At 42.0% G+C, this 21655-nt stretch overlaps 1 protein-coding gene across 4 annotated transcripts in view; it reads left to right on the top strand.

The window, feature by feature from the left end:
• Window positions 1-21655, top strand: part of METTL24 (methyltransferase like 24) — a 74404-nt gene that overhangs the window by 36455 nt on the left and 16294 nt on the right. For 3 of the 4 annotated variants that reach the window (XM_067546590.1, XM_067546589.1, XM_067546591.1), the window contains one exon: window positions 3349-3577. In XM_067546590.1, the coding sequence (XP_067402691.1) occupies window positions 3349-3577 (229 nt within the window). Of the gene's footprint in view, window positions 1-559; window positions 1050-3348; window positions 3578-21655 lie in introns of those variants that run through there. The other variant, XM_067546592.1, reaches the window with a different exon arrangement.

The raw sequence follows: 21655 nt of genomic DNA, 5'->3' as shown, positions 1-21655 counted from the left end.
CAGCTAGTGGGATGCATGCTGCCTTTTTTGCTTTGGGGACAGGATTTCCCAGTGTGATATGGAATTGTAATTTTGTATTAATGAACTGAAGAGTTGTCAGTGCCAAATGTATTTATATTAAACTAACTCTGTTAAAAACACAATAGGCATTCAAACTGGGAATAATATGGGATTTCAAAAATTTACCAGTTGAGGTTTCAAGTGTCTCTTTGAAACACTTGTGTAAAACCCTACATTATAAGAGATAGATGATGTAAAAACTACCTTAAAATCAATCCAAAATGTGTCCCAGACCCAAGGCAGGTCTGGAAATTGTCCTCCCACTCCTTGCACCTCCCGGGTGTGGCCTAGGTTATCTCCTTCTGTGGAAAATCTCACACAAGGGGAAGACAGGACCTTTAAAACTGTAAGTTTTTCACAGCTGCTCCTCTGTCACTATCTCCTTGATACCTGCAATACATGAGTAGGCCAGGGATCTGCACTTGGAATTGGGTTGTGTGGCAAAGGTGGCTTTATGTCTGTTCTCTGTATTCTGTGGTTGTGCAGAGGCCTGCCTGGCTCCTAGAACAAGTCAGAAAACAACCCATCAGCTCTAACTTTTGTTTTGTTTCTCATGACCCTCTATGAACCCTGAGAAGTAGAGAATACCCATAGTCTCCTTTCTTTTTCTGACTTGAGCTATTTATACAGAAGATCTGTCTTTTGAAGCATCATTTGTTTACTATTTTTCCCCTACTGCATTATCACTTACCCTCACCTTTAGTGCTGCCATGTTTGAACGTTGCAGAAGGAAAAGCAGATCTGTTTTTTCAATGTCACCTTACTTTTTTCATTTTGTGTTTGTTGTTGATGTCTTGAATGGCTAAGACATTTCAACTTCCCATCTTTCACATCTACTTTTTCTGTTTTTCATTCTCTTGGCCTCATCCTGTAGTCCTTATGCAGGCAAAAGTCCTTTTGAAGGCTGTGCAAATATTTCCTGCATCTGATGTACAGCATCTGGTTCTCTGAAATGTACCATTTGAAAGTACTGAAAAAGATTGTCAGAGGTAAATGTCTTCCTCAATCACTAAGCCTCTTACATGCTCATCAGCTCTCGTACTAGCCCCTAGTTATGAATGATTAAATTTTGCTCATTGTCATCTTCACATACGTTAGCTAACTTCTTACTCCTAAGTGACTGCACTGGCCTTCCTTCATCCATGATCCCCCTGAACAATGCCATATGAGAACCATAGTTAGATATTTCCCATTGATTCTGCTAACCTCAGTATACTGCATTAAACATTTTGAAAGAAATCTTCTGTTTTTTCCTCCTACGTAATTACACAGAAGTGGAAACCAATAAAACTGAATCCTCTTTACAAATAAACAAGTAATTTTACACACCTTGTTTCCTCTCTTTGACCATTGCACTCTCTGAAAGGAGAAGAGTATTTTATAGGAATTCCAGTATAACAGGTGAATGGCTTTCTTCCAAAACTGTTAACAAAAGATATTGGTCACATTTCACATTATCAAATATAGTAGCATCTCTGCAGTAGTATTGGTTTAGTGCTGTATTACAATTTACTGGGTAAGGGCCAACATTTTATTTTTGGATATCCACTGAAGTCAATGGAGTGATCCCAGATTTACAATGTATAAATGAGTGTGTATCTAAATGTATATGTGAATATGTTGCTGTATAATGGCTGGTCCACAAAGGATAAAAAGCCTATTACTACTAAGAGTTAATGGGAATTTTCCGTTGGTTCAAATGTCAGAAGCTCTAGTTTCTGGAACTAAAGCTAGATTCTATTTCCAGTGTCACATGGGTGTTTTAGTTACACCTTATGGCTTCATTACAAATTGATGTCTGACTGTCCTCTGCCTGATTTGAACCACTGTGAATCTCAGATGCTGGGACAAGCTTTGTCTAGCTTGGAGAAGAGGGTGTAGAAAGCATCTAATATTCTGGCGAAAGCATCTAATGTGAATTTTAATACATCATTCTACAGTGGAGGGCATGGAGTGTGGAAGTGCTCCACTACCCTGAGTAATTTTGGCTGAGGTATACCCAGTACTGGCCTTGGGGTCATTGGATGTGGGATGGAGAGGGATATGACACAGGCTCCTTCAATGGCACTGCAACACTATGACCCCCCAACTCAATACTTCTGATGGGCAAGAACGGAGACCGTGGCTGCCCTCTGTTTGGTAGAGGGACTGGGGGTGCACTTCCTTCCCTTTCTTAAGCATCTTGCAGTGCTAACAACAGTCCATATCTCAGTGTGTGTGAATATCACCCTCTAGTGACTAGCCCACAGGGGATAATAGCCCTACAACACCAGTGTAATGGGGGTATGTTTTGTTTTTTTGGTTATTTTGGAGTTAAAGGTCCTTGAGTCCTGTCCCTGCCAACGGCCATGGTAGCTGATGGTCACAGCCCTTTTAAGGATTAATTAAACGAATACCGTTAAGGTTCCATGAAACTAACAGCAGATTCTAGAAACAATGGGAAATATGTCTAATTTATAAATTAATTTTACACACATTTTAAAACTCGTTTGTCATTCTAACACTACCTGGGTTATCAGAGAGCACTATAAGGGCATGTGCACTGTGGGGTTAAACGAATGTAGAGTAATCTTGTCAGAAGAAGGCAGATTGAAAATGGAGGAATATGTGTATATTCCCAAATGTTTTCATTGATGACAGAACTGATTTCTTAATACTTAATTTACTGTCTTGAAATGCAGAGCCATGTTCTGCATTGCTCTGTAAGGAAAAAAGGAGGTGGGCTCTAAGGAGACTGGCTCTCTGGGAATGTTATTAAAGTTGTGCACCTGGGTAAAAAACATTTGCTTCTTGTCTCTGAGGAAGCTCTTTTCTCTAATCATGTGCAACATGTTGATCTATACTCAGTTATTCTGATTAATTTAGCTCATGCAATCCCCCTGAAATATTTTTGATCTATAAATAAATAGGATTATAGCAATTTAAAGAAAAAAAAACCTTTAAAAATATGCTAAAGGTCACTTACCATATTGCACTGGGGAAGAAAGATATTTCTTTAAATTTCCTTTTGGTGTTAGGTTAATAGTATTGATTCTTAATCTTCAGCAGGAGTGATAGTGCTCCATTTGTTAATTTTTTTTTATTTCTAGTGATGCAGTCAGAAACAGGGTCCCACTGTGCTGTATATTCATACAGCAAGTTTACTGTCTAAAATGTAGTACCTCTACTTCGCTTCAAAAACCAATATGTATATGTATCCTCCTTGAGTATCCTTAAAGTCTGGGACTATTCTACAGTGGAATAACATTTCTTTTTATAGTAATAATAATGTCTTGTTTGTTTTTGTAGACTGGGCAGTGATGATAACCAGTTTGAGATCAGCATGGCCAACAGTGGATGTGAGGTGCATCGATTTGATCTTAGTATCAAATCAGCACATGTTCAGGAGAGACAACACCTCTGGTACCATCGCCTGTTTATTGACTGGAGAGATCCCAATCCGGCAATTGCTGTTCATAAACTACGTAGCAATACAAAAAAGCTTGGCACCATCTTGAATGAATTTGGACACCAGAAGGTGAGAATTAAAGTTCTGTATATATAATGCAAAGATAAAGAGCAGAGAGAACTCTAAAAGCTCCCTTCCTGCTAGACCTAGGGGCTTGAGAAATTTTCTCCTATTTCCAAAATCCTCCTCCAATAGATAAGCCCTCTCCACAAAAAGTTGTATTACATTCTATTGTGAGGGTGCTTTTTCAGTTCACAGGCAACAAACACCTTGATTTTAAATAACTAGCCATGCATTTCAATATTCAGTCCTTCTCTCTCCCTTTAGACTCACTTAACAGTGGTTAGCTGATGACTTTGACTGTGTTTTCTTAATCCTTAATTCAGAAATCCTTAATTTCTTAATAATTTGTGTTTGAAAGGTAAATCCTTAATTCAGCATCATTTATAAGATCACAAGAACATTTACAACTATAATTAGAACAGAAGAAATTGTAAAAGGATTGTTTATGTTCACAAGGTCATTCATTTTTAGTAGAGACATTAGTAACAAAAACATTGTGGTTTGAAATTGGCAGTAATCTGTTTTCTTGGGCTTGCCTGATCTCCTTTTAGGGAATTGTAAAGATACCAGAGTTCTTCAGGTCTTCAATAACTTTTGCCAAAGTTCATTTCACAAAGTTCCTGACATGAAGACTTTGTATACTTTCAAATGAATATTGCCCTTAGAGAATGTACTGGCAAGAATGAAAATGTTAATATACCTTGGTGCCCACAGCTACTTTGCTTGTCTTTGGTTTTTAAGAAATGGACAGACCTAGCTGCAGAGGTGGTTTCCTGAAGGACTTTTAGAGCAAGCAGTAACATGTAGGTTTGTCATTGTAAAGTCTGAGGTATCTCTTCCTTTTTTTTCTTTTTCCCTTTGGTATCTGATTATGACTCAGCTATTCTGACAGAACCATTTTGAAGTTAAAAGTAAAAAGTGGAGTATTTTTTCTATCACTTAGTCATATTGTTCCTATTTTAGACTTATGCTTTAATGAAAGAGTATCTGAACAGAGAGATGATTTTTCTTTGATATTTGTGCTGTGAAGAATTATACATTCTAAAAAGAGAAAAGCCCATAAAACTTGTTAGACTCTAAATCTATTGGGGAATAATCATCTGGATAATGTAGTAATTTAGAATGATGATAAGATTCTGAATGAATTGGAAGATTGGACTGACTTACTTCTGTGTATATTGGGTGAAAGTCACCCTTGAATTGAGGATCCATGGAAAAGGCCCAGCACAGGAGAACCCGAGCAGTTCTACTATGCCAGTGGGGGGCAACCTGGGAGCATAGCTCAGCATGTAGGGGAAGTATGGGAGCGTGGCTACTGGGTCTGTAGTTATGTGGATCTATTGGCCACATACACATATCACATGGGATTTGGTCAGGGATCTCTGCATACATGATGTGCAAAGTACCATTTTCCACACACTGACCTCTATGTAAGTCCCCATATGAAACCATATGTTGGCTGAAGTGGGAATTGAATTGTATCCAATGAGAATAAAACCATTATACACTTTTTAGTGTTCTACCATTTCCCATTTACTGAATATTTGAATGAAATATACAATTCAATTTACATAACTTTTTCTGTATTACAGAGACAAGGTAGATGAGATAATATTTTACTGAATCAACTTCTGTTGGTAAGAGACAAGTTGGTCCAATAAAAGATATTCCTCACCCGTCTTGTCTCTCTAATATCCTGGGACCAGCATGGCTACAACAACTCTGTATTAGAAGGGCAGTCTAAGAAGATTACTGCTGCCCTGCATCTCTGGATTGTATGCTGCATAAAGACTCAAACAAGCTGCTGTTCATTAAGAGTACATCAAAATAAATATATTGACTTTCAGGTTTTCATTTTCCTATTAAACGTGAGTGGAATATTTTCCTTGACTGTACAAATAAGCTAATGCGAAACATTTTCATGAAGTACTTTCCAAAACATTTTTCTATTAGCCATTTAATATATTCTCCTCTTTCCATTATTTTAATTTTAAAAATTCCTCCTCTTTCCTTAGAAATTGTTGTTGCCCCTGCTTCAAGTCAGGAGTTTCAATCAACTCCATTTGAAGCTAAAGCCAAATTTTGTCCACACATTAACCACACTGGTGCTTTAAAACCATCTGCAATCCTCCCCTTATAATATGAGTGGCTCTTTCGTAATGTTCTGCCTCTGCTGGACCATCAGGGCTTACTAATAGGTACATGAGGAACAGATGTGACATGGCCAAGTGTTGGACAAACTGGGAAACATAAAAGGAATGTGTGCAACATCTGTATGTCCTCTCATGCAAAGTTTTGGTATCCTAGTGTACTCTTGTTTCATTTCCTCTATGTAAATGTTACCGTGCCCGGATGCATGTAGTGTGTGTGTTTCCTATTGAATTTTTTGGCAATCAATGACTTGTGTTTCTGTAAAACAAGCCAATAGCAAGTTAAGAGTAGTGAGTCATGAACCGCAATTTGCAACAGTGATCTTTCACTCTACATAAATCCCTTTTGGCTAATTAAGGCCAAAGCATTTTGGGAATAGGGTAAAATAAAAAAATAATTAAGATGTTTTTTTAACTGAAGCTCAATAAAATTATATAGTACATTCTTTGGGGAGAATTTTTATCCTTCTAGATAAGCCATAATAAATTTCAGAGGGATTTATAGTTCCTATGGTGGCATTAGTCTCATCACATGCAAACATTTACTCCACCCATTGTCACATACCCATTTTTTATTTAAAACATGCTGCTTTTTCTCTACTAATATGTAGGTACCAGCAATTTGTGGCTACTTGGACAACTAACTCACCCCCATTTCAAGAGGCAAGGAAGTTATTAGAAAAATCAATAACAAATGTAACTTTATCTAAAAGTTTGTTCTGGCCATACTACTTAGTGAAATGCCACAAGGAACACTCCTGACAGGTATATCAGTGAATGTAAAGATGGCGGTACTTAGGGTATTTGTTTTTGATTGTATTAATGAAATATTTAAAAGATTTAGGGCCTAATCCAAAAGCCATTCAAGTCACTGGGAGTCTTTCCATTGACTTCAGTGGACTTTGGATCAGGCCTATCCAGGAGAGGATAGATAATGATAGCTGTAGTTCTTTTCAGGGTTGTGGCAGCAAGAAAGCAGTGCAATTTTGGGCCCCTTGTATAGAAACATCTTAGAACTAGAAGGGGCTAGTTTCTCTCTGTAGGACTCTGGTGAGAGCACACCTGTGCTTCCGCATTCAGCACTGGGACTGTTTTCCCAGAAAGATAGACAAATTTAGGAGGCGTTCAGACAAAATCTGCCAAAAAATTTCTGAGATCAAAAGGATGGATTTGAGAAAAAATTAAAAGAACTAAATATGTGTGATTTGGCTATGTGACATAACAGTCTACAACTCTCTGAAGAATAAAAATAACCTGGAGGGAGAAGAATTAGCAAGGGTTGTACTTGTATGTAATTAAGGCAAAAAATTTAGAGTATTAGGAGAAACTTTCTGAGAGAGAAATCTATTAGGACTTTGATCACATCCTTTGGAAATTATTCCCACACCTATCTCTTTGTATTCAAATCTAGACTGGACAATTCATTAGTACCTGTACTGAGTGGAATAATGCTACAGTAGTAGGGGAATGGATTAGATGACAAAATAAATCTTTTTCATCTCTTCTCTGACGCCATGATGTACATTTACTGAGTATGTGCTAATGCACTATTGATGGGCACTTAAATTCAGGAAACCTCTATTTGTTCTGCTGTCTGGAAATCACTGACAAGCTACGTCCTTCTCTCTCTCTCTGTATAGTCCCAATTCAGATTTTTGAAATATACTCCAGCACTTTCTTGTACATGCTCCAGAACTTTCTTCTACACACTACTCTCACCTGACTCTAGCAGGAGTAACATGAGTGTAAATACTAGAGGACTGGGACTCTCAGCATGTTAGAGATGGATGAACACAGAACTTCTGTTACTGACCACAGACTTGATAAATTCTAGTGTTCTTTTAGACTGGTCACAGAGAAGTAGCTCATTTTGTTGCTCAAGGGCTATCTACTAAACCTAAACTCAGGCTTTATTTTAGTAGATAGCTGGTTCAAAATTCGAACCAAACCATTCACCCCCTCCTAGTAAATATGTGTGTATTAACTTTGTATATAGCTTTTGCATCTTCTTCAAATGACGAATGTTTATTCTTCGCAAACTAGGCTTTAGTATGCAGTGTAAAGAACAGGAAATCTTAAGAGAAATTCAAGCTCCCATGCCACCCCAGAAATCCCAAACCCACCATTACATATTTTTTGTGTTTTAAAGATTGTGCCAAAAAGCAAAAATAAGACTCTGACAGAAGGGCCTTGAGCAGCAGAAGCAAATTAATTCATGCTGGCTTGAAAGTATATGCATGAATAAGTCATGCGCGTTCACACATGCAAACTGTTAGTTCAGCAGTAGTTTTCCTTCCCCTGGAGCTCAGCAGTTCAGATCTATCATGGTGTCCTACTATGCCCAGGCCCATGAGCCAGGGGTTGCATTCCTGGGAGAGGTAGGTCAGCAGCCCAGAATCTTGTAAACAATTACGATGATCTCTTGGAAAGTCAAACAAACAAGAAACTAAGACAGCAAATTGAATTTCCACTTAACAGCAAAGCACTATGGAGTATAATTTTTTGACTGCAACAAGGAATTGCTTTCACTTGTATTAATATTAAAATAATGATTAAAACAAAAAAGAAATTATGGAAGAGATTTAGGAGATCTGTGAACCAAAACTGACGAGGCCAAAACAGGGCTATGAGGATTACTGTCACTTGATCCCAGCAAGACTTGTGCAGGACTTGCAGGAGGAGGGGGAAGGCATAGTGGAGAGAATCCAGAGAAGCAGAAGGGCATGACCCTGTGAGACTTTACCCCCCCAGCAGCTCCTCCGGAGCAATAAAGCAGAAGTTTGCAGTTCTTGTGAGTGGCGTAAAGGTCCCAGTGTGGGGTACTCCATTTGTGGAAGAGGCACCAGAGTGTGGTGTTGTGCAGCTCCCACTCATGGTTCAGGTAGAGTATCCTGCTGAGTGTGTCTGCCAGGGAATTTTGGGTGGAAGCACGACTTGATGTTTGATGCACCAGTTCCAAAGGTTGATTAAATCTGAACAGAGGTAGGGATACTTGGCACCACCCTGTTTGTACCACCGCTGTAGTGTTGTCAGAGAGTAATTGAATGTGCTTGACCCATGTGAGGGGAAGAAACAACTGGCAGGCAAGATGGACTGGCCTCAGTTCCAGGATGTTTATATGCATCCTGGCTTCCTGAGGCGTCCGGATGCCCTGTGCATTGTGGTAGTCTAGGTGAGCTCCCCAACCCAGAAGGAAGGCGTGCATTGTGAGTGTGGCTTGTGGCATAGGAGGTTTGAGGGGGGTACCAACCACGGCCTGGGAAGGTTTGGTCCACCATGTGAAAGATATCAGTACTTGCCAAGGGATCAGGACTTTGCTGTCCTGGTGATTGTGGTCTGGTCTATAGACAGAGAGGAACCGGAACTAGAGGCAATGCATGTAAAGATGGGCATGTGATGTCACGGAGTTACTGTCATATGTTTGACAAGGGAGAGACAGCAGCGGATGGTGGTACAGGGGTTGTGGCATAGGCCTGCAGTATGGTTTGTGATGGTGGCAAAGCAGTCTGCTGGAAGGAAGTCAATTGTCTGGGTAAGTATGAGCACTGATTTGTCCTTATTGATACAGATCCCGAGAGAGGCAAGAAAAGCACAGAGAGTGACGATGGCAGAGAGAAGGCGTTGACGGGAGAGCATTACAAGGAGCCAGTCCAGGTAGGGGAACACAGAATAGTCGAGATGGTGCATCTGTGCCACTGTGATGGTGAAGACTTTGGTAAATACTCATGGAGCCATCGCTATGCTGAAAGGCAGGTCTCGGAATTGGTAGTGGCTGTGTCCTACTCAGAATTGGAGAAAATTTCGATGAGCTGGGTGAATATCAATGTGGAAATAGGTATCTTTCATGTTGAGAGACTCGAACCAGCCCCTTAGAGAGAGGGAGAAGATAATTGATGCGAGTGTCACCATATGGAATTTGACTTTCTGGATAAAGGTGTTGAGCATTTGAAGATCTAGAATGGGGCGGTGCCCTTCACCGTTCTTTGGGATAAGGGGAGTAGAACCCCTGTCCCTTGTAGTGAGGTGGGACCGGCTATATGGGACCTTTGAGGAGAAGAGCATAGGCTTCTAGTTGGAGGAGGCCCTGATAGGAAGGGTCCCGGGGGACAGTTGTGTGTGCGGTGCAATGATGTGGAAACAACAGGAATTCTATGGTGTATCCAGGGTGGGTGATGTCCAGTACCCAACTGTCCATGGTGATCTTGCTCCAGTTGTGGGTGAATAGGGCAGGACAGCCCTCCAAAGAAAATAGGGGCACTGCGGGATGGGTGGGGAGGGTTTAGGGTTCTCAACATGTATATCAAAACTGTTGCTTGGATGGTTGGTGGAAGAAGGTTGAGGAGGTGGTCGTGGCGGAGGTGGAGTAGTGCTGCTGGTGATGTGACACCTCCTGCTGGCACTGATAGTAAGCCGGATAGGGGGCCTGTGGTTGGGGCCTTTTGCTGTCTGCCTCTTAGAGCTGGGGTATAAATGCCAAGAGACCTTAGCATCGCATGGGAGTGCAAGGAATTTTGTCGGTATTATCATTGAAGAGCTTTTGGACATCAAAGGGTAGGTCTTCTATGGTGGTCTGGATCTCCTGGGGGAATCTGGAGGACTGTAGCCATGAGTTTCTATGCAGCACAACCCCTGGGGCCAGTGAGCAAGAGGCAGTGTCAGCCGCATCCATGGGGGCCTGGAGGCCCACTTTGGCCATCCGCCAGCTTGGTCTAATTATTAAAGTCATATTTAGCCAGGAGAGCCAGATAGTTGGCAATCCTGAACTGGAGCCTCGCAGAGGAATAAGCTTCCTGGCCCAGCAGGTCCATCTTTTTTGCTGTTCAGTCTGGAGGAGTGGATTTTGGGGGCCTTGGTGGGCTTGTTCCACCAAGGAAACACGAGGGAATTGGGAGGTGAGTGGGTAAAGAGGAACTCCACCCCCTTAGCAGGGACATAGTATTTTCTCCCTGCCTGCTTGGAAGTGGGGACACAGGAAGCAAGGGTATGCCACACCATTTGTGCTGGTTGCAGGATGGCATCATTGATGGGGAGAACTGCCCAAGAGGGTCCCTGGGGTTAGAGGATATTCAGGAGCTGGTGTTGCGTTTCTTGGACCACCTCCAATGGGATTCCCAGATCCGCCGCCACCTGTTGTAATAGTTCTTGATAATGGTAGTGGTTGTCCAGCAGGGATAGTGAGGCAGGAATGAGGGCCTCATCTGTGGATGAAGAGGCCATCATGGGAATGGTGGTACTGGTTCCACCTCTTCTTCCCCCTCCTCATAAACAGATGGTGCTAGAGGGCGAATGGGGTATGGTTGGTAAGAGCCCACCGATAGGGATCCCACAGTGGCCAGTAGTAAGGATCTTTGAGCATGGGTGGGCCTTTTGGATAACAGTACCATGGTTCTGCAGCAGGGTCATAGACCAAGGGATATGGTGGTCTGCATCACAAGTCCAGACTCTGGCAGGGGGCAGGTGAGAATGAGGATTCTGGCTCTGAGAAATCCTCAGACTTGGAGGATATTTCCGGCAACGGGTGCCAACAGTGTCAGAGGGCTGAGGCTCAGCAAGGAGATGTGCTGCTTTGGGGGCAGCAGTAGTGGTTCATTCTCTGGAGATGGCAGGGCAGTGGTGTGTGGGAGAAGGAGCTCCCTTCTGGGAACAGCAGTTCTGGGCAGCCAGGAGTGCGTAGAATCTCATGAGACAAACCTGAGGGTCCAGGCGGCATCAAGGGTGTGAGTGGGAGACACATTGATGAAGGAGCCGGTGCACTTAGCGGGGTAGGCGCTGGTACTGACAGGTCTGGCTTCTGTTTCTCCTTACTCTCCAGCTGGGGACTGATCTGATGGTCAGATTAACATGTGGCTCCTCACCTGACCTGGCATGGCTCAGGGAGGAAATACTGTGGTTTTGAGCAGTCCTGGATGGGGATCTACTCTTACGCCCATGTCCATGTTGCTTTTCTTCTTGGTGGGTCTTGGCTGACGGTCTCGTTACCATTGGATCAGGTGCCTGGGAGGTGCTTGAAGGAGCACTGGCTGCTAGTGACGGGCGGTGTACTGCCGATTTCACCAATCCCAGATCCAAACGTGCCCATGGGGGCATGGCTTCCCTCCATCAAGAGCTTCCGGAGAGGAAGTTCTCAAGCCTACCACGTTCAAGGCCGGAACAACTTACAGATAGTATAGCTGGTGGCGATGTGTGCCTCACTGAGGTAGTACAGGCAGTGCTAGTGCTGATCACTCATCGAAAACGAGGATGGGCAAGAGGCACAGTGCTTGAAGCCAGGAACTTGGGACATAGCCCCCCCTAGAGGGACGGGTTCCCCCAAACAGGGCAAAAAACTACACTATCTACTTGTAACAGTGGTTCCCTACCTTTTTGAGTGAAAGCCTCACTAGTTAACACTAGGTAAAACACATGCTCCCCCCGATGCTGCCTCCTCTTCACCAGCCATAAACACACACAACCCCATAAACACACAATCATAATAATAATATTAAATTACATCATAATAATAAATTACTCTTACCTGAGTAAGAAGCTAATATAAGCGGAGGAATGGTCCTGCTATTGTGGGGAACTTTCCTGGCTGATGCACTACCCTGGTGGAATTGGCTAGATAAAGGATCTGAGTCCTCACTCCCACTCCCTTTACCCAGAGGCCAGCCTGACCTCAAGGGCTCCCCTTCCACTCTATGTACGGAGAATCCCCGTAACCTGACAATGCTGGACCCAGGATTCCTAGGAGGCTTGACCCTCAATCTTGTCGTGATCGCTTAGCACAGGGGCTAGGGTTTTCCTGCCCCAGGTGCTCTCTCTGCACTGGACACTTCCCTGACCCACTGATCATTGCATACAGTTCAAAGCAAATACCATTTATTAAACAGCAATCAATTTAAAAAAAATAAAGAAAAGATAGAAAAGGTTAAAGGCGTGGAGCTAGGAGGGTTAATTGACCTCAAATTACTGAAGCCTCATGGATCCCCTCTAATCTTTGGTGTCCCCCCCAAGGGGATCCTGCCCCACCCAGGTTGGGAACCGTTGAGCTATATAACACTAAGAACAACTACGTGCAAGAGAAAAGGGGTGGGAAATCACTCTCTCAGCAGAGCTAAGAGCCCAAAGGAACAGGGGTTCCGACTCCAGCCATGTCGTGGTAAGAGGGAATTGGAAAGGCATTGACCTGCATTGTCTATTATACCCTTCGCTGAGAGCATGAGGGGGATGCACAACAGATGTGCGGGTCAACAGCCACTGCTGTGACCCAAGGTGCCTAGGCTAGCCTGCACTGAAAATGCCAAGGTCAGGGCGGACTGCAAAAAGGAGAGTAGATTCTGCCAAATCTGGTGGCTCACACTGTAGTTAAATTCACCAGCCAATCACAAACTGTGCTCCTGTTCCCCCATACTGGTTATTAAGAAGCCCAAAAGAGAAATCACACAGCCCGCCTTTACGGCATTTCAGTCTCTGGTTCCCAATCAGCAACTAGGTCCAGTAAAGTGATGAGTTATTTAAAACTCTATTCCTTTTACAAAATGTTCTGCTGATGCCTAAATGACCAGCCACCTTACCAGATTAATATTAGTTTGGCTCTTACCCAAAATACCACACTGCCAGCCAAGTCTTTAGTGTCTAAAAGGTTTATGATTAAAAAAACAAACGAGTAGAGAGATGTTAAATGGTCATATATATGACTTCAAAGTCCATTCTCTCAACGGGTTCATTGTACAGCTGATTGCCCTTGATGGGCCATCAAGCAGGCTGATTAGCGCTGATGTAAATCTGTCATCCAGATGCACAGCACAGGTTTGAAATACAACTACATCACACATATTTATAACGCAAGATACAACGATATACCTACATATAAACAAAAGCATATTTAGCAAATCATAACTTTTCTACTGATATCTTACATGGGATATCTTGTAAATTCGTTGCAATTTTGTAATATCGGTATCAATAATATGGTCACCCCTATTCCATGCAGCAGTGTAACTATTACGAAAACCTTCTGGCTCCAGTGCATGGCGTGCATGAACATCCACATATAGGGACCATCACTCAAAGAAGAATGTTTGGTTGTCAGTTTCCTGTCTTTATGTTCTCTTGAGACACTAACTGTACTCCAGCTAAATTCTGCAGTGTGAACTACTGTAGCTCTTGCAAACCTATTTTTCACACGTCTGATTTCCATGCTGGTTGTTGCTGTAATGGAGCTCACCAGCGAAAACTACATCATAGCAAGCCAGCTAAAAAATGTAAAGCTAATGTTTTTTTAAAGTCACCACCTTAACCTGGTAATCCCAAAGTAGAAGTAGTAATAGTGGGGGTGGTGTGTGTGAGTGGTTCAACAACAAGCAGCTGTCTCCAGCTCTATAATTTGATTTATGAGTGCATGCAAGACTTGCTGCCCAGGACACACATTCAGTTCCTTTGAGGTTATACTTGTGCGTGCTGGGCCAAGTTCATCCTTGCTGTAACTTTCAAGAAGCCAGTGAAGTTACATCCGGATGTATTCTGAGCACTGACTATTTCCATGTGTGAGCTTCCCCTATGCTTTTGCATCATCTAGCTGGTGAATACTACTCCAGTTACTGCAAATTCAGTGGAAATCAACTTGATGCAGATGTTTCCAGTTGCAGTTTGAAATGATATATTCTACGGCCTCTCATCACTTGCCTTCAGTAAACTACAAATTCTTGATTCATTTTTTTAATGAATGAATGAATTTAGCCTTCATGCAATCAAGGCATCAGCTGCACTGGCTAGAGTCAGACTGATGCAGTGCAAGCCCAGCTTCCCCAATACAAGTCTGCCAAGGCAGCACCGTGCTCACTGGTAATACCCCTAGAAACCTGCTGCTGAGCACCTCTTTAAACAGAGACTACTGCTTTGCACATTGTTTTGTTTGTACCTGGGTCTAATGTGAGATCATTAAACCCCTGCGCTGAGCTCATGGCCCTTGCCGCGAAAGGCTCCTGAACTGATCCATTGTTTACCTCTTCTCCCATTGTCCCTATCAAATGTTTCTTTAAAGGAGATTCTCTCAGCCGCTTTTGTCTTTCTCTGATTTTTAAAAACTCCGTTCTGTTTAGGTGCCTGGTTGAATACGGATGGTGCTATCAACAATAGCTCACCTACCGGGCAACCAACTGGAAGCACTGCTTGGTATACAGCTATCTTGCAGTCAGTGAGTTAATGGTCTAATGTTAATGGCTACGGTAACATAGGTCAGATATTTCACAGCCAAAACCTGTGCTCTTCCCAAGGACATGAAAATACAAAATGTCTTTACAATGGGGAGAATGTAGGCACCAGTTTTAAAGGTGACTGGCAAAAGATTTTTTTTTTTAAATTGGTTTATGCACTTTTTAGCTTCCATATGTTATATAAAGTATATGGTGTATAAAGAAGGTTTGTTTATTTTTTTAAGGTTTTTAATACATGGTTTTTACTTTATAAATATCAGGCATATAAAGTCTGTCTTCCCTAGTTTTGCTGGAGAACCAGTGGGATGTATGTTGTGAGCATTTTACACCAATTAATTGAAAGGGAAAGGGTGTTGAATCTCTGTATTCAGTGTGTTAGTAAAATTAAAACAATTTTCCAAATAAACAAATCTACATTCCCTACCCCAGTTGCTCTCCTTCTGTGCAGTTACTGACTGACATTAATAAATACTTTATGATTGTCCACTAATCCATGATGGAAGGGAGGTGGAAGAAAGGGAGGTTCTGCAAAAATAGCTGTACCCCTTTAAAAAAATTCTTCCTTTGTTACCAAACTTTCCCAATTGTTGTCAAAGAACCTCCAGCCTACCCCCTTCTACAGTCTGCGAAATCTTTCCATTGAGAGTTTGACTACTGTTGGTCTGTACAGCGGTTAGAACTCTTCCCCAGTCACCCTTTGGTTCTGATGGCAATTCAAAGTATTCAAATAATTTCTCTCAAAGGAAAACTGGGTCTAAAATATACAGATCAAACAGCCCTTTCCCCACCAAGTTGCAATATTACAGTCTTCGTGGGACAAGAGCAGAAGAACAGGGAAAGATTCTTCAAGAAATTCTTTGTTGTGTGCCTCAAATGTACATTGTACATGCTGCCTTTCTTTTGCTGCCATTGCAAATGAACAGTAAGACCCCCTAGGTAAAATTGCTGGTGACAGCAGTGACAGCCTGGAAGCATATAAGCAAGTCAGACAGAAAGTGGAAAGAAATTAACATAGCCTCACAAAGGGAATTTGTTTGTTTGTTTGTTAAGTACTGTATTGATTGACCTCATCTATATGTATACCAGATCCTCCATTGGATGAAATGAGGACTGCTGATCTACATCATAGACCCTATTCCACTAACAACTAAAGGAGATTCCCTTAAAGAGATGATGGCCTATGTTTTAGGAACAATAGGATCAGAGTTCTCTCTTTGGAGTCACTGTGAAGTTCAAGTAGCCATGGTGTGGTGCATAATTGAAGGACAACTGATGTCCAAGTAGCTGCAGATTTTATTTCGCATATATAGCAATTGTTACATTAATGTCCGCTCACATCTGCTAGATTACTTTAATACTTTTAGAAGGCTTTTATTTTCAGTGAATCACTTTGATCGAGACAACCACATTTGAAGAACTGATTTGGGGCTATTTTAGCAACTAGCACCAAGTAAATTTTGAAGATGAAAGGGAATTTGACTGAATTTGGTAAAGATGCATAGAGAGGCCCTACGTAGGCAGTGTGCTGTTTTCCTCAGTATAATTTACACTGTATTCATCCTCAGATTCCTGGTTTACTGTTGGTTTAGCAAACACAAGAAGAGCTTTATTTCAGTGAAAGTTTTTGTTAACTATTTGCTTTACTCTGGAAATATCCTACTCTGAATGCTCTTCTCTACATTGTTTTATTACTTTCTAATGCATTTTTTTTCTGAAGTGTTGTTGCAGCTGTGTTGGTCCCTAGGTATTAGACACACAAGGTGGGTGAGGTAGTATAGTTTATTAGATCTCACCCACCTTGTCTTTTTAAAGCAGTGGCCGCCCTTAACTTCCATCTCTAGTAAGAGAGAACATGACATTCATCCTCTTCAGTTCTGTTAGCGTACAACCCATTCTTACAGCCTTTGCTTGATGCTGCAGTGCAGCAGCATAAATAAGCTACAAATGTTTGTTCCTCTTTAATGAGGAGAACTGAGGGTCCAGTGAACAGAGTTTGTTCTCTTGAATAAACATCCGTTCCCAGAGGCATCCAGCAGTGTCTGGGAGATAACGTCAAAAGAGCAAACAGTAGGATTTATTTCCCTGCTCAGAGGTCAGACAACAGAATGTTCTCTCATTTGTTTAAATTAGTGAGTAAGGGCTAAATTCAGTGCCTAAATCTTGCTATCCTGCCACCTAGTGGAATTCACAGCCATGAGGTTGTATTGCAGAGGGAGAGTCAGAGGTCTGAGAAAGGAATTCACAGCAGGCAGCAAGCTTAGCTATCCAGGAGCAAAATGCTGTGGAAGGGGCAGGGTTGAGTGCCCAGATCTGACAGACCATAGGGAGATGCCTCCCTCTCCTCAGGAGTTTCAGCTGTGAGTCCTTCATTAACACCTAAACTCTGGCAGCCCTTTCTCAATGGAGGGAGAAAGAGCCCATTATAGCAAGTAGCTCAGCTGTTAGGGTACTCTCCTGGGATATGGGAAAGCTGTTGTCAGATCCTTGCTCTGCTTGATTTGGAGCAGAAATTTGAACCATGGGTCCCGCATTCCAGGTGAGTACTAACCACCAGGCTAATATGTACTATGAAGTGGGGCTTTTGCGATTTCTCCTGTTGAAGTTGTTCTACTCTGTATCCACCCATGAATTAAATATTCATTGAATGCACAAGCAAGACACTGACTCTGTAGCCTGCTGGCTAGGGCACTCACCTAGGATGTGCGAGAGAGAGGTTCAATTTCAAATCAGGCTGAGTAAGGGGTTCTCCCACAGCCTAGGTAGAGACTCTAACCACTGATACACTGAGTGATTCTCTTTATTTCCATCACTCGCTTCCCAATACATACTATAGGATTCAGGCTTCTAAAGCTCTTTCTAAAGAAAATTCTTCTACTCCCTCGTTTAACCAACAGTTTGAAGAACCAGAGAGACCCCTAAGAGGTGAAAGCCATTTTATGTATCTGTTATTCCAACATGTTGAACATAAAATGTTGTACCTTGGGCTCTTGAGAAAGGATCAAACAGACAAGCCACCGTCAGCACTAGTAAACTCTCAGCCTCTCTCTATAGAAACAAAGCCATGCCATAAATCTAAGTCCTCACCTCAGCTCCTACAAAACCCTAATCTCTCCCGAAATAAATATCCACCTCCTGCTCCTCAACCTTTTCCAAATGTCTGTCCACATAGACTGGCTTGCAACATCCCCTAAATGTTAACACTTGTGGGCTACTTTGGACCAAAGGAAAGTGAGAAATCTAAACGCGGGGGGGTCTCCCGGAGAATACTGTGTCAGTAGCTCCTTCTCTTGGATAATTATTACCATAGCACATAGGAGCCCTGTCATGAACCAGGAGCATTTTGTGCTACAGGCTGTGCAAACATAGAACAAAAAGACATTCCAGCATGAGTGCCTCCATTGATCCCAACTCTGGTAGTGTGGCACTTGGGACGAAATGGCCAGTACAGATTCTAGAGCACAAGTACCTTATGCTCACAAAGAGATACATGGCTTAGCAAGTGAGCTGCCATTTTCTGCCCCAGCTGCAGTTTCCAAATTGATTTAAGGTGTAGTCCCATGCAGAGCACATTGCAGGAGTCCAGTTGTGAGGTGACAAAGGCTTGGGTGGTGGTAGGGAGGCCTACATTTGAAAGAAAGGGTCACAGCCTCCTGCCCAGCTGTGGATGGCCCCTGCAGCAGTATGATTATCCAACAGCAGCTGGAAGTCTAAAAAGATTATTTTGTCTTGTGGTAATTCAAACTGATGTCTGAAAAGTTTCTCACTGGCTTAAAGAACACCTCCTTTCACCCACCCTTCCCACTCAGTTAACTTGGATGATTGAATAGGGGTTTTTTCTTATTCTCTGAATGCTTCAAAAAGAAATTGCTTTCAGATTAAGACCAGGCAGGAGACATTTTAGCCTAAGAGAAAACTTTTGGAGAAATTACTGAAGAAAAAGAGTTTAAAATCAGAATACCATCTCAGCTGTATGCATCACCAGTCTGTTGCGTGTGCATACATATGTGAGGGTGAGATGTATTTTATGCTACCATAGTTTTTCCCTGTTGCTTAAGTGACAAATATATATATAGTTTTCATAGGAATCTTAAACACTTAGCTATAATTGACACTATTAACGGATTCTTCCTCTCTTCTAGTCTGTAGACTTTCCTGCAAGGCTAGGCCCTATGGGGGACATTAATGCGCTGGATAAACTGTTACATTATTGATGGTTGAGTATCAGGGAAGGTTAAGTACTTTTTTTGAGTCCACATTGATGCACTTTCAGTGTATGGGTATTAGTTTGTGTAGTTAATATGTAAAGACTGTTAAAGTACTATTCCCTTTTATACAATACTTTCACAATAAGATATAAATTAAAACAAAAACATAAAACATTCAGTCAGTTCCTCAAAAATGGCGGAATTGCAAAAAGAAGAAAACAAAATTAGTTTGCGGCACCCACTTACCACAGAACCATGTCTCGATGTCTAATAGATGAAATCTAGACTAGAAGTGGTCAGACTAGGGTGATCACACATTACTGGGTGAAGGCCATGTAAGTACCTGGAAATAGAAACTAGTTTAACAAGTTTTAATATCTCAATCTATGATAATTAAGAACAAGTTTATTCTGATACGACAGGAACTAAGAATTAATTATTTGGATATGACGTTATCTATATAGAGCCATTAGAAGCATCTTTAGAGGTTTTTAAGATGTGGCTTGACAAAACCCTCGCTGGGATTATTTAGCTGAGGTTAGTCCTGCTCTGAGCAGGGGGTTGGACTAGATGACCGCCTGAGGTCCCTTCCAACTCTATGATTTTATGATCATCTGGGGGACAAAAAGGAACTTTAGTTCTGGTCCAAGCTGAATAAGAAACACAGGCCTGAGTAGCACTGGTAATTTATCATTGCTCCTGAGCCCTGCACCCTTACCATCCTGGTCATGGCCCCAGGAGCATGCATGCAATTGCAGAGCAGATCATTTTCCTTTTCTCACTATTCAGAAATGACATCCATTCTCTTTGGATTGAAGGGATACGAATTCCTGAGCTGCTGCATCTATACTTTGCCCTAAGGATGACCACTATCATCAGTTACAAGCCTGGGTAGGGGAGAGACAAGAAACATGGCAAGGAAATAAAGGGAGTTCTAAACAAATAGGCTGTTGGTGGCATGGACAGAAAGCAAGTTGAAGGGGAAAGAGAGAAAACATACTGAAAGACTGCAGTAAAGGAGTCAGTAAGACAAAGAAAAAGCAAGGTGAAGAAAAAAATTTAAAAAACACAAGGTAGCTTATTACCCAGAAAGTTACTGCCAAAATATGGATTGCATTCACATAGGACTATCTAGATGCTTATCGACTGAGGGCATCTTAGAGTAAGGGTGGGGCAACAAAAGGCATATACAAGAGAGTAGAGAGTATCTCATCATGCAGTTAATATGAAAATTATAACTTGTTAATCATGGCTTTGGAGGTCAAGAGAGGATCAGGGTCTTATCTGCTTTCTAGACAAATCCTTAATGAAGAAGGTTCAGGGACGTTTGAGAATGAGCATGTCCCCATAGTTTTGAACTCACAACAAATATCCTATTCCCCTCTTCGTTCCACATTGAAACACTGATCCTTGAGAAAGGCAGGGATGGTAGCTAACTAACCTGCAATGAGTTTGCCATTTCTCTCTTTTGGGGCTGCTGATCCCTGTGCTGAGTAAGTGCTGGAAACAATACAGCCAACTTGCTTCATCCAGCAACCCACTCTCAATTGATTCTTTTCATCAAGAAGTGCTAAATGGTGCCCAGAAGGTACCAAACATCCTAAACTTCCCATTAACCCTGATATTTCTAAAATGCTCAAGGCAAACTGAACTCTTGTGTCTGTAGTGGGAAGGGACACAAGGTCACAGCAAGTCATTACTTTTACAAACCATAATTAAGTCAGTGTATCGTGTGTGAAACATTAGACCCCTAATATCCTCTCTCCACATTCTTTCTTCAGGTGGTTCACACTGGGTGGGAGGAAGAGAGCCACTTTTTCCATGACTGGTAGAATACTGGATGCACTGTATAGAAATTGGGTAGCATCCCTTTAAATAATGGGGCACCCTCTCATGGGCCTCCCTGTCTTTTATTACTGTAGCTAGCAGAAACCTGCCCGAGCAGCAGCATACTTGTATAGCTGCCCAGAGTTAATAGACAGTTATTTGGAGCCCAACTGTCTGCCATTTCCACATCTTTTTAAGGTTGTGTTGAGAGGAGGACACAAGAGGGTGGTACATCTTCAGAAGGATTAAATATTTAGAAAAAACATACAAACTTAGTTTTTAACAGATACATATGTGATTAATCCAATTCATCTCTACTTTCTCAGTCTAATCTTTGGTGTTACTTGGAACAGCTGTAGCTAAAATGTATTTAGACAAGGGCATGATGTTTAAGTTGGTGTTCCTTTAATCATGTTGCATTATAAACAGCCACCTTTTTGATTCCAGGAGCTGGCTTGCTGCCTTCCTAAAAAGTGTCAGGGAGGTCTCAGGGACTGGGGCTGGTCCATGGAGCAGTTGTTGAGAAACTCAGCTTCATAGATGCTGGAACTAGGGGTGCTAAAGGTGCACCCTCTGGCTTGGAGGAGTAATAACAACCCAAATATAGTGTTTCCACCTCCAGCATCCCCACTATAAAAATTGTTCCAGCACCCCGGCACTGCTTTAAAGCACAGAAGAGATAAACTGGGGGCATCCAGCAGTTTA

This window comes from Emydura macquarii, unplaced genomic scaffold, assembly GCF_026122565.2.
Source record: "Emydura macquarii macquarii isolate MOO-44397 ecotype Brisbane River unplaced genomic scaffold, CSIRO-AGI_Emac_v2 contig_1146, whole genome shotgun sequence".
Classification (NCBI taxonomy): Eukaryota; Metazoa; Chordata; order Testudines; family Chelidae; genus Emydura; species Emydura macquarii.
Note: the sequence above shows the minus strand (reverse complement) of the source record. Positions and strands in the feature narration are given on the sequence as shown.